Below are 15,950 nucleotides of genomic sequence, written 5' to 3'. Positions count from 1 at the left end.
TAAATAGAAATAACATTTTAGATCACACAGGAATCATCCTAATGTAATGACCTCCATAAAGAATATCTAAACTGAAATTGCATATAGGAGTGCTTTATATTTTCTTTTTGTTTCCCCCCATGTAGTGTATTGATTGAGGCACTGGGCTAGAGCTTTAAAATAATTGACTAAATTCTTGCTGAATTACTCTCTATTGCTGTAGGGAGTGTGTTTTGCTGTTCAGAACTCATTAACACAACCAGCAGACCATATTAGCCTGTGTTTTGGTTCAAATGATTAATAATGTTTAGTGTGCTCTGAAATGGTGTTGGAGTTTTAAAGATTGGCTTGTGTGTATATCAGGAGTTTTAAAGATTGGCTTGTTTGTATATCAGGATTTGGGGCAGAGCTTTTAAGCAGAGTACTTGACTGGGATGTACCAGGAAGATACGCTGTCAGTCCTACCCCCAAATGCTTCCTGGGAAGGACCTCTTCTGAAGAGTGCCCCAGGCAGAGGCATTGGGTTAGACTAGCCCCCAGAAGCTTTGACTTGATGTAGTTGAAGGGCTTCCTCAAATTCCCAGCCCAGTGCCTGCCACCTGCCAGTGCCTGGGGTAATTATCAGTTAACTTGATTGCAAACAGATGATGACTGTCACCACTTCTTCTTCTAGCGTTTGCCCTTCTTCCGTAGCCAGTCAACAGCGTCAGGTTGAGCCTAATGTAAAGTTTCGAGACCTCCTTTGAATCTGGAGAGATGGCAGTTGTTGACTATGTGGGCCATAGTCTGTCTGGAGCCGCAGGGGCAGTTCGGGTCGTCTCTGGCTCCCCAGCGATGGAACATAGCGGCGCACCGGCCATGGCCTGTTCGATAGCGATTGAGGAGGGCCCAATCATAACGTGCTAGGTCAAAGCCAGGTTGACACTTGCAGGGGTGTGTGATGAGGTGTTTGTTCTTTACCTCAGCTGACTGCCAACTCTGTTTCCAAGAGTCTGGAACAGAGAAGTTCAGTGTAGGCGTAGGGGACCAGATTGGGTGACGAGACGTCAAGCGTTGGACAGGGTGGGCAAAGATATCCGCGTATATTGGCAGGTCCGGTCGAGCGTAGACGTGGGAAATGAACTTAGATGATGCCGCATCCCGACGAATATCTGGCGGGGCGATGTTGCTAAGAACTGGCAGCCATGGAACCGGGGTGGAACGGATGGTTCCAGAAATTATCCTCATGGAGGAATATAATTTGGAATCGACCAAGTGGACATGGGGGCTACGGAACCATACTGGGGCACAGTATTCTGCAGTGGAATAGCATAATGCCAGAGATGATGATCGTACTGTGGAAGCGCTCGCGCCCCATGAGGAGCTGGCCAGTCTTGCAATGATGTTATTCCTTGCGCCCACCTTTGCTGCAGTTTTTATGAGATGTTCGTGAAATGACAGAGTGCGATCGAGAGTAACGCCAAGATAGACTGGCTGGGCTCGTATTGCCAAGCTGCACATTAAGCTCACGTGAGGCCGAGGCATGGTGTAGATGGAAAACGGATGATACAGTTTTTGCAGTGCTAGGAATTAGTCGCCATTTTTTACAGTAATCAGATATCAGAGACATGTCTTTCGTGAGTGTTTCCTCGAGGATGTCATACTTGGATGCCTGAGTTGCACAGCAGATGTCATCGGCGTAGATGAACTTCCTTGAAGAAGTTTCTGGAAGGTCATTGATGTAAATATTAAATAGCGTAGGAGCCAGAACAGAGCCCTGGGGGAGGCCACTTGAGACAAGTCTCCATCTGCTAGACTTGTCACCCAGATGCACCCGGAATCTTCTGTTTTGGAGAAGAAACGATATAGTGTTGGCCACCCATGGAGGCAGGCATCTTGAGATCTTGACTAGGAGACCACAGTGCCAGACCGTGTCATAGGCTGCTGTGAAATCAACAAAGACAGCACCCGTCTTTATATTCTTCTGGAATCCATTTTCAGTGTAAGTTGAGAGGGCCAGGGCTTGTTCACAGGTAGATCTTCCTGGGCGGAAACCAGCTTGGGCGGGTGATAGGAATTTCTCTGTAAGAGGAGAAATACGTGACAGAAGCAGCCTCTCAAGGAGTTTGTAACACACGGAGAGGAGAGAAATTGGTCTATAGCTGGCGGCCAGTGTTGGGTCTTTCTTTGGTTTCAAAACCGCTATTATCTTCGCACGACGCCAAATTTTGGGCATAGATTCAGATTCCAAGATGTGGGACAGGAATGAAGCGAGCCACTTCTTTGCCGTGGGGCCCAAATTAAGAATGAGTTTTGGGGTGATGTTATCATAGCCAGCAGCTGTTCCCAGTTTAACCCTCTTCAAAGTGTCTTCCAGTTCAGACAGTGTAAAGGGAGAGAGTTTTGGAGATGGACAAGATAAACAGAAGTGGGATGACCACTCATGGGAAATTTCTCTTTTCCAGACTGGGTCGATCTTAGCATGTCCAACTTGAGTTAGGTGACTGGCCACTGAGTTTGGAGATAGGGGAGGATGGGAGACGGGAGGAGGTTGGCTACCGGCACCCAGACTATGAAGAAGCTTCCAGGCCTTCCTACTTGAGTGGGTGAAGTTCAGACTTTCCGTGGGTTGTTGCCAGCGGGCTTGGCGTGCTGCATCCAGGGAGGCAATAAGATGGTCGGCCACATCTGGGTCGCCCGACTCATCATACTGCTTTAGTAGTTGCTCGTATTCAACATCAAGACAAGGCGTATAGTTAGCACGTCTTCCACGAGGAATGGCTTGGGAAGCTGCTTTGCAGATGGCTTGGCGGAAGCGCCTGTAGGAATCTTCAGAGGGGATAGAGTTAATTGGAATTGCAGGAATAGATTTATTGATTTATAGATTTATAGATTTTATTTATTTATTTATTGTAAGATCACTGAACAGACGCCAGTTTGCTTTCCGAAAGTTCCATCTTAGTTTCTCCGAGCACAGAATCAGTGGGAGCTGGAGACCAATGTGGATGATAGCTGGGCGGTGATGACTGTGCGGGAAGATCTTGAGAACTGTCACCACTGTAAGCAAATGGCTCATCTAGCCCCAAGCTAGGAAATGGACAGACCAAAGGCTTTTTGAAATTACCCCTCTGTGGGAGGCACCTGATTGTCTCATACTTTTAAAAATGCTCCTTGGCAGCAACTCAGTGGTCTAATAGTGGCTTTCTCCAAATGGCCCTGGGTTCCAGCAGACTTTAAGTGGTATCTTCTTTAGCTCTTTGGTTCTGAGGTGTCCATTCTTGAATATGAGTGAGATTCTCCATCCTTTTGCATTAAATCAGCCAAGTCACCTATCCCCCCAAAAAGGAAAGATTTCTTTTTACAGGGGGGAATGTTAAGTGTTATTTGGGAAATTGGAGTAAGTAAAAGGAGACAGGTGCAGTCAAAAAAAAAAAGGTTAGTGCCAACCAAGAAACTGCATGAGCAATGGGAGCATAGCAGAGCTGTGTTTGTGTCTAAGCCTCACAGGAAAGATGGTTTTTATGAGAGTTTCTATGGAACATTAGCTTCACAGCAGGGTGGGAAACCTTTTTTCTGCCAAGGGCCATTTGAATATTTGTAACAGCGTTTGAAGGTCATACAAAAGTATCAACTTAAAATTAACGTTCTTATTGCTTTGAAAAAAGTTCTGGGCCCTACCCTACTAGGAAATGATAGAAACAGGCTGGGAGTATGGATCTAACTACCAATGTCTATGTCTGGTGGAGAAGCAATCACAGAAGCCAGAACTTCCACCTTCAGCATCGCATAAAGAGTTTTGGTCCCTATTCCCAGAGGGGGAAAAGTGTTAGGAGAAGATGACCAGAGGGCTCTGCACTCCAATTCCATCAAGACCCAGAGAGAGAAAAGGAGAAGAGGAAAGACATTCGGAAGTAGTAATGAGTGGAGGTGTGACTTAGAAAGGAAGAGAAAGCAGGACCATAGAAAAATAAATGGGTAAACGTATATAATTATAGATAGATAGTTACAGAAATAATAATCAACCATTTCTGTGATTTTGGGAGAACTACTGCTGTTTACAGTGGGAATGGGGACACACAACTCTGGTGGTCGGAAAGGTATGGAATTATACCCCTGTTATAAGTTTATAAATCAATATTAAATCACTAATAAAAAAAGAAAAATTAAGAAAAGCTTTGAGTGCGTGGCAGTGGTATATGCAGTTGAGTATGTGCTTTATTATGCACAGGGACCCAGGTTCAAGCCCCTGCCCCACAACCACAAGTGGTGAAGCAATTGCAGAAAAGTAACAGGGAACAGGGCAAAGGGCAAGAGGTCCCCTCTAAGTTCCACTGGTAGAGTTCTAGACTGACATCTACAAGGAAAAGTAACAAGAGAGACTGTGCTGCAAATGTCTCTCATTCTCTCTCCCTCTCAATTTCTCTCTGCCCTATGAAAGAAAGGAAGAATGAAAGAGAAGAAAGAAAGGAAGGAAAGGAGGAAGGAAGGAAGGGAGGAAGAAAAAAAAAGAAAGAGAGAGAGAGAAAGAAGAAATGACCCTCAGGAGCAGTACTGCACACTTCATGCAGGCACCAGGCACCAGCAATATCCCTAATGGCAATAGAAAGAGAGAAAGGGGGAGACCAAGAGTTAGAGAGAGTGAGAGAGAGAGGGGCAGGGGGAGGAAGGGCAAGTAAGCTTCATTTCCCTTTGCAGGGCCAGGGCAATTAGTTCTGAAAGCCATATGTTCCACCACGCCTGGTCTAGAGAATCCAGTGCCTGTTCCCCGTGGGTGCACCACCAGGCCTGGAAAATAACAGCATATCTGAGTCAACTAGCCAAACATTCAGTATAGGCAACCTTGCTCATTGCAAATAGCAAGTGTTCAGGAGGTGAAGGTGGGGAGCTACTCTGGAAGGCAGTCTGTAAATTAAGACTTAGCCTCTGGAGTTGACAGTGTAGATGTGAGTCTTGGCTTACTTTCATACTTTTTGACTTTGGGGACATTATTTGACCTTCTGGGACCCCAATTTCTTCACCTATAAGACAGAATCAGAATCTCTACCTCATAAATGTGTCATTGTAAATGCCATGTAAATCCATCACAACGTTGATTAAGAAACAACATTAAGAAAATCTTACTGTGCCAAGAGCATTTCAGACCCTTGACAAATGACCTTTCTGAAAGAATTGTATTGGCTCGGCAGGCTGGGTTGTGCACATAGGAGGTAGTCCCAAGGAAATAGTGTTATCAGATAGTTTAAACAACGGACTTCTTGGGGAAGAAGGAGCATTATGTGTGTCCTGACAATCTAAATGTCTCTTATTAAGTTCTTGTTGGTCTCTCTAGATACCTCCTAAAAAAGTTAACAAGCAGCCCAGGAAGTGGCACAGTGGATAGAGCTCTGAACTTCTGTGATTTGGGCCCCAAGTTCACATGGAATATGACAGGAAGATGCTCTGATTCTTTCACTGTCTCTCCCTCATATTAATAAATAAGCCTTTAGAAAAGAAATTCATGATCCCCAACAGAATTTTGCCTCTGATTTGAGGGGGTTTTCAAAAGTACATGCCAGCTCTATACTTTATTTGAAATAAACCTTTAGGGGCCCATATCTCCCAATCATTGTCCCAAGTATATTGGCTTTCCAGGACAATAAAATATGCCTTCAGCCTATAAAAGAAAGGTCGTGAAGTCAAGATGCCCTGTATTGGCACTGAAGTAGACCTTAAAAATTGTCCATTTGCATCTGAGTTCCATATATATATATATATATATCTTTACTGTTGGTCCAAGTAGCAATAATAATAATTTTCTTTCTAGCGTTTGCCCTTCTTCCGTAGCCAGTCAACAGCGTCAGGTTGAGCCTGATGTAAAGTTTCGAGACCTCCTTTGAATCTGGAGAGGTGGCAGTATAATAATAATAATAACCTAGCACTTAACAAACTTCTTAATATTCTTAAATCTGTCTTTCCAACTAGGAAAATATACAAATAATGGACCTTCATATGCAGCGTTGTTGTTGCTACTTTTTCTCCTAGCTGTTCTTCTCTGTTCTGCCCTGAATTCCAGCCCTTTCTTCTCTCCTTACCCAAGTAGCCTCCTTCATTTCTCTGTGGGTTCTTCTCCTCCTGAATCCTTTCCGTTGCCTTCATTCAACATTTGTGCACCCTCTCCCATACGCTTTTCTACTCTGCCATTGCATCTCTTGGTTTCAATATTATTGGAAGATTTGGTATAACCTGACCTTCATCATCTTTGTATCCAAAGCAGAGCTGGAATTCTGAATAAAGCTGCTATGCTCAGTAGCCTAGATGCACTGAGAGATTAAAAAGAAAAAAAAAATGAAAAGACACATGTGGAACACCCACCACCAGGACATCAAGTTATGCTGGCTTGTGATCCCAAAAATATATGGAGATTTAAATATGCATTCTTTCAAATCCTTTTTTTTTTAACTTACACTGCTCCATGTGGCCTTTTTAATTAATTAATTAATTAATTAATAGATGGTTAAGAAAAGAGAGGTAGAGAGGGCAAGAGAGAAAAAGAGAGACAAAGTAGAGACACCTGCAGTATTGCTCCATCACTTACAAAGTTTTTCTCCTGCAGGTAAGGAGCAAGGACTTGAAAGTGGATCCATATGAATGGTCCCAAGTGCTTTTTACTGGATGTACCACCACCCAACTCTGTCATTTCCTTTTTCAATGGGAAAAGAAAATGTCATGTGAAAAAAAGCACTTGAATGCTGCATTTCACAAATCCTTTTTTTTTTTTTTTTTTTTTGCTTAGATTTCTAAACCCTGGTAGTCACTCCTAATGGCCTTCAGTTTAGTAATAATCTTCACTAAGTGTACTGCCCTGGGGATGCAGCTCAGCTACTGGACCTGATTTCACATACTAGGGGAGAGGTGGAATATCTTTGACAGGGAGAACCTTAATTTTTCTCCCTTTAGTTAAAGATGCTCTAACATTGTGAGTAGAGGCAACAAAAAATGCTTATGTACATAACTAAGTACACTGTTTTATATGCAATTAAATTTATGTTAAATATATGACAGACATCTTAATGCAGTACCTTAGGCTGTTCAGCCATCCTAATGGCGATAATGACAGAGTTCTAACACATTGGCTGGTCTTGAATGGAGCCTAAAGTCTTTAAGTGTTGTTTTATTATTTATTTGTTTTTCTTCAGTAAACTTGTCTCACCAGACACCCTTGTATGGAAGTAGATTTTGTAATTGAAGGTGAAATCAGACAAAAAAGACCAACCATGCCCCTCAACTAGGTTTGCTCACATATAGATATGATTTATTTTCTTTTAGTGCACTTTACTTTACTGTACATTACCGATACTGTGTTTTTGTTTGTTTGTTTGTTTGTTTGTTTTACAAATTAAAGATGTATGGCAACCTATCTGCACATTTTTTCCAACAACATGTGTTCATTTTGTATTTCTGTGTCACAATTAAATCATATACATTTTAAGGTAATGTTATTGTGCACTTCACAAACAGTACAGTGTAAGCATAACTTTGATATGAACTGAGAAACAAAGAATTTGTGAGTTACTTTATTGCTGGATTTTTTAAAATTTTCTTATTTTATTTTTATTAGTGATTTAATGTTAACCTACAGAATTGCTAGATAATAGGGATATAATTCCATACAATTCCCACTACCAGAGTTCTGTATCCCACCCGCCTCCATTGGAAATATTCCTATTGTTTACCACTCTGGAGTATGAACCAAAACTCTTTTTGGGGTGCAAAAGTTAGGAGTTCTGGCTTCTGTAGTTCCTTCTCTGCTGGACATGGGCATGGGCAGGTCATTCCATACCCCCAGCCTATTTCTTTTTCCATAGTGGAGTAGGGCTATGGAGAGGTGAAGTTCCAGGAAGCATTGGTGAGGTCATCTATCCAGGGAAATCAGGGTAGAGTCGTAGTATCATCTAGAACTTGGTAGCTGAAAGGCAGTAAGATAGAAAGTAGGGAAAAACTGTTTAATAAATAGGAACCATAAAGTAGGAATAGAGCAGATGCAAGTATGGGTTCTTAGAGTAGAAGAAAGTTAGGAAGTCTATTTTAGTAATGTTCCTAGGATCCTGTGTCTTAATAATCTTTGCTTGAGCTTGATAGCTAATATGATGGACTAGAAATATTGTCTGGGAAGATGGAGTCAGTGTTGAGAGTAGAACTAGAAAGCAGGATTAGCTTAGAGAGTTGCTCGCAAACTTGAAGAAGATGTATAAATGTAATTTATTGTTTACCACAATGATCTAATCCAGGGCCCATATCTATTCATATTTATCACTGGAGCCTGTACAACCTCCAAGTCCCTGTCTGACTGAGCTCACAGTCCATAGTCACAGCTGGGAACATTCTAGCTGCACTCATTTCAGAACCAGTCTTCCTCAAGTGGCAGAGTAGGCTGACCCAACATCTCTTTGGAGAGTGACACAGTCCTTATCATTGCTAGTTTATAGTGAGGGTATGGTCCTGGAGAACCCTCTAAACGGGCTTATGTTGATGTTCCCAATCAGTGTGACCAGTTATGTTAGAGAGAGGGATCTATTAGAGGTCTAGGCCCATATTACCTGTGGGGGAGCCCAAGGATTCCCTGCCTAGGACCCTGCATGATGGGGTGGCCTGATAGTGGCCCAAAATCATCATTAAGTGAGCAGGTTTCTTTCCCTTACCTTATTGCTGGATTTTCTTTATTGTGGACTATGACAGTTCTCAGTATCTCCCAGGTATGCCTGTACTATGCAGTAGTGATAGTAACCAAACTATTGTAAGCCCTCACTTTACGCTGTCAAGAGGTTTTCGGAAACTGACTTTGGGTAAACTACATGTAATGAAAGTATGTCCTTGAATAACAAGTCCTGGAATAATGCCATTTTGCTCTATGTCAATTGGAATTGGTTTTGTTCTTTTGTTTTTTACTTTGTGTTTTTGTTGTAGTTGTCATTGTTGTTTATTTGTTTTTAGGTAGAGACAGAGAAAGTGAAAGAGACCACAGTGCCAAAGCTTCCTTCAGGGTGACTGGAGCCAGGCTTGAACCTGGGTTTTGAACATGGCAAAGACGCACTCTTCAAATGAGCTATTTTGCCAGTCTAGAGATATTTTTTATCAGTGCTTTAAAAGGTATTTTATTTTATTTATTTATTTATTTATTTGTTTATTTATTTTGCCTCCAGGGTTATTGCTGGGGTTCAGTGCTTGCATCATGAATCCACTGCTCCTGGAGGCCCTTTTTTTTCTCCTTTTGTTGCCCTTGTTGTTGTAGCCTTGTTGCGGTTCTTATTGTTGTTGATGTCATTCGTTGTTGGATAGGACAGAGAGAAATGGAGAGAGGAGGGTAAGACAGAGAGAGGGAAAGAAAGATAGACACCTGCAGACCTGCTTCACTGTCTGTGAAGCGACTCCCCTGCAGGTGAGGAGCCAGGGGCTCAACCGGTGTCCTTATGCCGGTCCTTGCGCTTTGCGCCACGTGCGCCTAACCCGCTGCGCTACCGCCCTACCCCCCTTATTTATTTATTTATTTAAGATAGAACATGAGCGAGAGAATATGAAACAGGGCATTGCTCTAGTACATAGGATGCTGGAGATCAAACCCAAAACCTTATGCTTCCAAGTCCAGCATGCTACTCACTATGCCATCTTCTGGACTTATGGTTATTCTGTTCTATTCATTTCTATTCTGTTCTGCTCTAATTTTTGATATTTTAATCATTTATTTATTTATTACTGGATAGAGGCAGAGATAAATTGAGAGGGGAAGGGGGCATAGGGAGAGAGACAGAGAGATACTTACAGCCCTGATTCACCACTTGTGAATCTTCTCCCTGCAGGTGGGGACCAGGGCTTTGAACCTGGCTCCTTGTGCACTATAACATGTGCACTCAACCAGGTGCACTAATACCAGGCTCCTGTTCTGTTCTATTTTTAACCAGAGCTTTGCTCAGCTCTGGTTTATGGTGGTGCCATGGATTGAAACTGGAACCTCAGAACCTGAGGCATGAAAGTCTTTTGTATAACCATTATGTTGTCTACCTGGCTTTCATTAATATTATAATGAAGTAACATAATTTGGTGACCTCCTATACACTACACCCAGAATATAGGAACAAAACCCGCAAACATTGTGTCAAATACACCCAAAAAGCTTATCTTGAATGATTCAATTAATACGGAGTTCAACTGTGAAAATTAATCAGTGGTGGGATGAAGTCAGGATAGTGACTTGAGGGAAGGATTGTGAAGAGGGTATGGAGAGGGCTACTTGAGTGATAGAAATTAACTGCTGATCACACAGAGGTGTTCATGTTTTGAAATGATTTAGTTTCATTAGACTGTGCTTATAATGTATGCTATTCTAGAGTTTATTCTTTTGTTTTAAATTAATTCATCAAAGTCACCCATCAAGATTTCTTTTTTCTTTTTCCTTTCTTTTTAAAATTAGTATATATATATATATATATATATATATATATATATATATACATATATATATACTCATTTAAAATTATATATATAATGTAAGGTGTATATTTTCCCCTAACTTATGGATATGTGTACATGTCCTATCTCATGGGCCCTGATCTTTATCTAGGTTTTGAGGTTTTGTTAGGAAGTATGCCACCCAAAATGGAAGTAAGGAGTCCTACAAACTAGGAAAGGTCTCACCGGAGTAATGAAGCTGGAGGGTTGACATTCCACGCCTCATGTCTCTGAACACAGTCCGAAGTGAAACATGTCAAGGTGGTACTGGCTAATTGATTAGGTTGGGATCAGCACATGCAGTATCAATTGGTATAAATTGAGAGAAGCATGCAGGAAAGTGAGCCCCACCCCAGAAGTTCCAGGACAGGGAGAAATATGGGTTTTGTAGAAAATGGGGATGGTTCCTGCTGTCTTAAGAGTTTAAGAAGACAATAGATATAGCTATAAGCAAATTATTTGACAATTGGGTTCAACTTTGAAAATCCCATTGTTAGGATTTGCTGTATCATACAAGATTTCTTCTAAGCATTTTCCTCTAGCTCAGCAGTAATCCAATGATGATAGGGGGCTGTAGAGAATAGTGAAATCCTATCTGTGACCTCAAGAACCTTCTAGAATTCTAGTTGTCTTCTGGCCCTAGCCCTAACCTTATTCCTTTGGTTTTTCTTTCACTATTAGGACTTCCTCCAACCCATAATAATTTTCAGTTGGCCAAGCATGTGGCTCTGGACACAGCCAACCCAGATTGTATTCACCTCAAACACTTAGAGCACTTTGGGGTCACTGCAAAGAATACTTCACAATGAGCATTTCTTTGCCAAGAGAAGCAGGGAAAGAAGCCAAAGCTGCCCAGTTCTGTTCAACAGAGATTTGTTTCTAAAAAGAAGAAGAAAATTATTCTGTAACATTTGGAATTAGTTAGATCAAATCTTAGTATCTCAAGTTTTCATCAAGACATGTTAACTGAGTTAATTTAAAGAGAAAGGCATAACGTGCAGCTAGTTTACTGTTCTTTTTCTGGGGATGCCCTGGCAGGAAAGTTCTCTCAAATACATTTTCTTTTACTTATATATTTAATATTCACTTCTTTTTATTATACCCACCAGACTTTACTGTTCCTTTAAGAAGGCCCTACTTTGTGAACTGATGATGACACATATTGATACAACATCTGTTCCTGGATTTAAATAGCTTTTATCTTGGTGGCAAGGTTGTCTTGTCATGCATATATGCTGTTCTGATGCAGCCTGTGATACCTGCAGTGAGAACTGAGTAGGAGCTGCTCAAATATCACTGTGTGCCTTGTCTGGCCCCATGCACACTGAACTGTGAAGGAGTCAGCTCTGTGCACCAGTGAGCAAGCTTCTCGGCTTCCTCCTGCTAAATCATTCCTCTCTTGCACTTTCAAAAACAAGTTGCACACATGTATTTAATTGCAGTTGTTGGGTGTAGATTATAAGATTAGTTTCGGCCCCTCTACTGCTATCATTCTCAGGTTCCCTTTCAGCAGAAAAGTTTAAGCCAGATTCCATCTTCTTCTCTGTGCAAATTAGTCCACTGAATAAAGATCACTTTTCAGCCATTGGTTTTGCACCTTCTAACCTAATTCCTACTTTAAGAGTCTTTCATAAGAGATCGCTCGATGACCTGTAAGTTAGGAATCTTGGGCCCAAAGAAAGCTCACCTGTAGGACAGGACGTATGCCTTGTCATGCAAACAGCCCGGGTTTGAGTACCCAGGGGAGAGCTGCTGTACTAAGGAAAGCTCTGATATGGTGGTGTCCCTCTTTCATCATCATAATGTCCTGATCTCTCTCTCTCTCTCTCCCCCTTTCCCCCCCCCTTAATAAATAAAAGAACCCTGAACTAGAATGTGAGTTTAAAACTCAGTTTTCAAGTCTCTTCTAATTACTAGCCTTCCTCACCTGTCCTTAAAATTTGTTCACCTGAAAGGGAGTATTGCATAACTAAAAGAGGTAATTATAGAGAGAGTGAGACATAAATCTAGAAAGAGTCACTAAAATTAGGGAACTTTGGAAAACAAATGTTTTTTTTTCCTTACCATTCTGAACACATTTGCCACATCTCATCAAATTGTGCATCTGACCAATGTGCAGTTTTTGTGCATGAACTATATTCTCATACATTTTTAAAGTAGATGATGGAAAATGTTTAGGTAAAATTAATAAATTATTATATGTTGCTATGCAAGTATTTATTATTAGTGATCCCTGTTATTTTCTTTAAGGTAAGAATTTTTCCTTAAGCAGAGTACCTTCTTTCAGAAGGAAATTTCAGGTTGGCAGTTCATAGAGGAAGCTGAATTCTACTTTCTGTAGGAAAACTCCTCAACTGTGACATTACTGACATTTGGAGCCAAATAATTCTAAAGCATAGGAGATGTGCTCTGCATTGTTGGATGTTAGCTACCACTCACTAATGCACCCTCACCCAATAGTGACAATCAAAAATCTCCTCACACATTGCTCTCTTCCATAGAACAAATTTCCTCTAGTCGGAAACTACTGCTTTAGACATAGAAAAATTTTTGTTACTTAAAAATTCATAGTTATATCTAATTTCTAAGTTTGTGACTTGATTGTTTATATTTTTTTTAAACAAACTGAAAGGCTACCCCACCCACCCATTGGCCTTATTTCCAGACACAAATTAAATTCCTTCTAGATAAAACCTGGAATATTTTAACCACTTTTGTGTGTGTGTGTGTGTGTGTGTGTGTTCTTTTGTCCTTTAATACATCCCACTAGCACCCACATCTTTCATGTCCAGCACCTCAAATCCTTGTCTCAAGACTTGGCTTGTTCAGTGACAGAATGATGCTGCAACAAACACACACTGCTAAGGGGGAGGGGAGAGCAAAGCTTTAGAGCAGTTCCTCTACCTAAGAATTTATTTTTATTGGTGATTATAGGGTTTGCAGAGTGATCTGTAAATATTAATTCTATGGGATTAACTTTCTTTTCCCCTTAGTTAAGTAGAAGGATCTGAGGTATATATTGACAGAATCATTTAAAAATGCCAGTTGGCAGCATGTTTAGTATTATACAGATGACTAGTCATTTTTATCTCACATCATTTTTCTATAGAATGAGTAAGACTGATTTGTTTTTTAGTAGCGCATTCACCAGTGACAGTGTTGCTGAAAAATAGGCCTTAATGTCAGGCACCATGTTAATTTTTTTTTTTTTCTTTTAACACTTTGCCTTTTATCCCAGTGAGTTTTTTTTTTAATTTCAATTCAGTTATTTATTTATTTGGTAGAACAGAGAAAAATTGAGAAAGGAGGGTTGATAAAAAGGGAGAAAGAAAGAGAGAGAGAGAGAATGAAAGAAAGGAAAAAAGGAAAGAAGGACACCTGAAGCGTTACTTGACCACTTGTGAAGCTTTCCCCTGTAGGTGGAGACAGGGACTGGAACTCAGGTCCTTGTGCATGACAACATGGAAGTTCAACCAGGCTCACCACAATCCAGCCTCACCATTACTCTGAACGTTGTCCAAGGAGAGGCCTGATGCCATGTTCATTAAATTAGCTCTGAGTCAAAGACTTGTCACCTGCCTAGTTATATTTCTCCAGATTATTCTGATGACACCTAAGTCAGGAGAGATTCCCTGCATTCTGCTTCTTTATTTTTTTTTAATTTTAGAATCTTATTATTATTATTATTATTTTGATAAAGATAGAAATTGAGTGGGGAGGGGGAGATAAAAAGAGAGAGGGGAAGAGAAATAATTGCAGCACTGCTTCACTGTTCATGAATCTTCCCTCTGTAGGTGGGAGACCAGGGCCTTGAACCTGAGTCCTTTGCACATGATAACAGATGCACTCAGTTGTGTGTGCCACCACCAAAACTCCTCTGCATTTTGCTTCTAATGTCACTCCCCAAATGCATGGGAAGTTGTTTCTAAACATTCTTCTCCTGTCTTTGACTCGACCCAACAACATCTTGACCATAGTTTTAACTCTTATGTCTTCTTCAGAAATACCTCAGAGACTTTTTCAGCGTGATGCTGCAATCTGTGACGTCTCCCCTTCACATCAACAAAGTGGGACTGACCCTTTCGAAACACACCATTTGTGAGTTCTCACCATTCTTCAAGAAAGGAGTCTTTGACTACAGCAGCCATGGGACAGGGTAGTGCCGGGAGTGACAGAAGACCCACCGACGCAGTGCCTTCTTATTGAAGTGGGCCTCCAGGTGCAAGGCAGCCTCCCAGGTGAGGCTCTGGACCTGCCTCCTCCTGCTGCAGACAGACACAAGCAGGCTGTCTGGACCACCTCACCAGTTCATAATACCTAGTGCCTGAATTTGTGGTGATTGGGATGCTTTGCTTGCTGACAGACCTCAACAGTTGTTTCTATTCCACTACAGTTGAATGTGGCCTTTTCCCCATAATGCTTCCTTCTTATTGCTCAGTGGAGTTTGTCTCCTGTGGCAAGATGGATGTGGCTTGATTATCTTGGACTCCCTAAGCCAAGCCAATTTAGGACTTCCTGAAGTGGGTGGCATACCAGGCTTCCCTCAAATGACTTTCATCGGGTTTCTTCTTTTACCAAAATGTACTCATTTTTTTTTCAATATTCCTTCCATGTGGCTGGCTATATCCCAAGAAAAGCATTTTAAATTATTTCATTGTATTTTTTCTTTTTATCCTTCTTTTACCCAGAATGTCTGTATAATGCCTAATTCCTGATGTTTACACAGAATTTCATATTCTGCAAGAGATTTTTCTGTTCAGTCATGACTGAGTCTTCCATAGTTGACAAACTGGGATGTCATTTACATGATTTAAAACTTCTATACATCCATACAAATAGGTCATTTGTATAATCTTGACTCCTCTAGAAAATATCCCCAAATGTAAATGGCTACCATGTATTCTCAGTCTTTTTCTGCTAAGCACAAAATGAGTGCAGCTGAATGCAAATTTTTATACATTATTTTGTTCCATTTTTGTTACAGGATCTACTGGCTTTTTAGCTGTAATACTAGAATTTACTGTAGTTGATTAATGATCCCTTAAATTACTCAGGTCTAAAGGTAGCATTGCGCCTCTGTGTACAGTAAAACTGCTTTGTGTCATTAAAAGCAAAATGTGAATAAAATAATCTGGTATATATTGAAATGTATATAACTCTACCTATAGATTTATATATGTACACACTCCTATATAGTATTTGTATCAAAATACATAATCATTCACACCAAAGTCATTAAAGGTATTTGCTTTTTCAAAAATTTAAGTAGAGCTGCTATTAATATTAAATGAAATTGTGGAATCTTCCCTGTAGCTCAGTTTAAGTTTGTGGCATGATCATCCCTAATGGTCTGTTTAAAATTTTATCTAATGTATTTGCAAAGATACATAATGTATAATTTAACATTTGTGTTATGAAGATGCAATTATAGTAATGACAGAAGTCATAAATGAATGGGTAACCAAATATGTTTGTATTCAGTCTTCTAGAGTATGCTGTGCAACAGAGCT

The 15,950-nt window shown here is 40.7% G+C and overlaps 1 protein-coding gene across 3 annotated transcripts in view; it reads left to right on the top strand.

Annotated features, from left to right (window-relative positions):
* Window positions 1-15,744, top strand: part of KIF16B (kinesin family member 16B) — a 341,204-nt gene extending 325,460 nt beyond the window's left edge. For all 3 annotated transcript variants that reach the window (XM_060186445.1, XM_007525760.3, XM_060186438.1), the window contains one exon: window positions 14,442-15,744. In XM_060186445.1, the coding sequence (XP_060042428.1) occupies window positions 14,442-14,600 (159 nt within the window). In that variant the 3' untranslated portion in view covers window positions 14,601-15,744. The remainder of the gene's footprint in view (window positions 1-14,441) is intronic.
* Window positions 15,745-15,950: the final 206 nt, after the last annotated feature.

The sequence above is a fragment of the Erinaceus europaeus genome, chromosome 1, assembly GCF_950295315.1.
Source record: "Erinaceus europaeus chromosome 1, mEriEur2.1, whole genome shotgun sequence".
Lineage (NCBI taxonomy): Eukaryota > Metazoa > Chordata > Mammalia > Eulipotyphla > Erinaceidae > Erinaceus > Erinaceus europaeus.
Note: the sequence above shows the minus strand (reverse complement) of the source record. Positions and strands in the feature narration are given on the sequence as shown.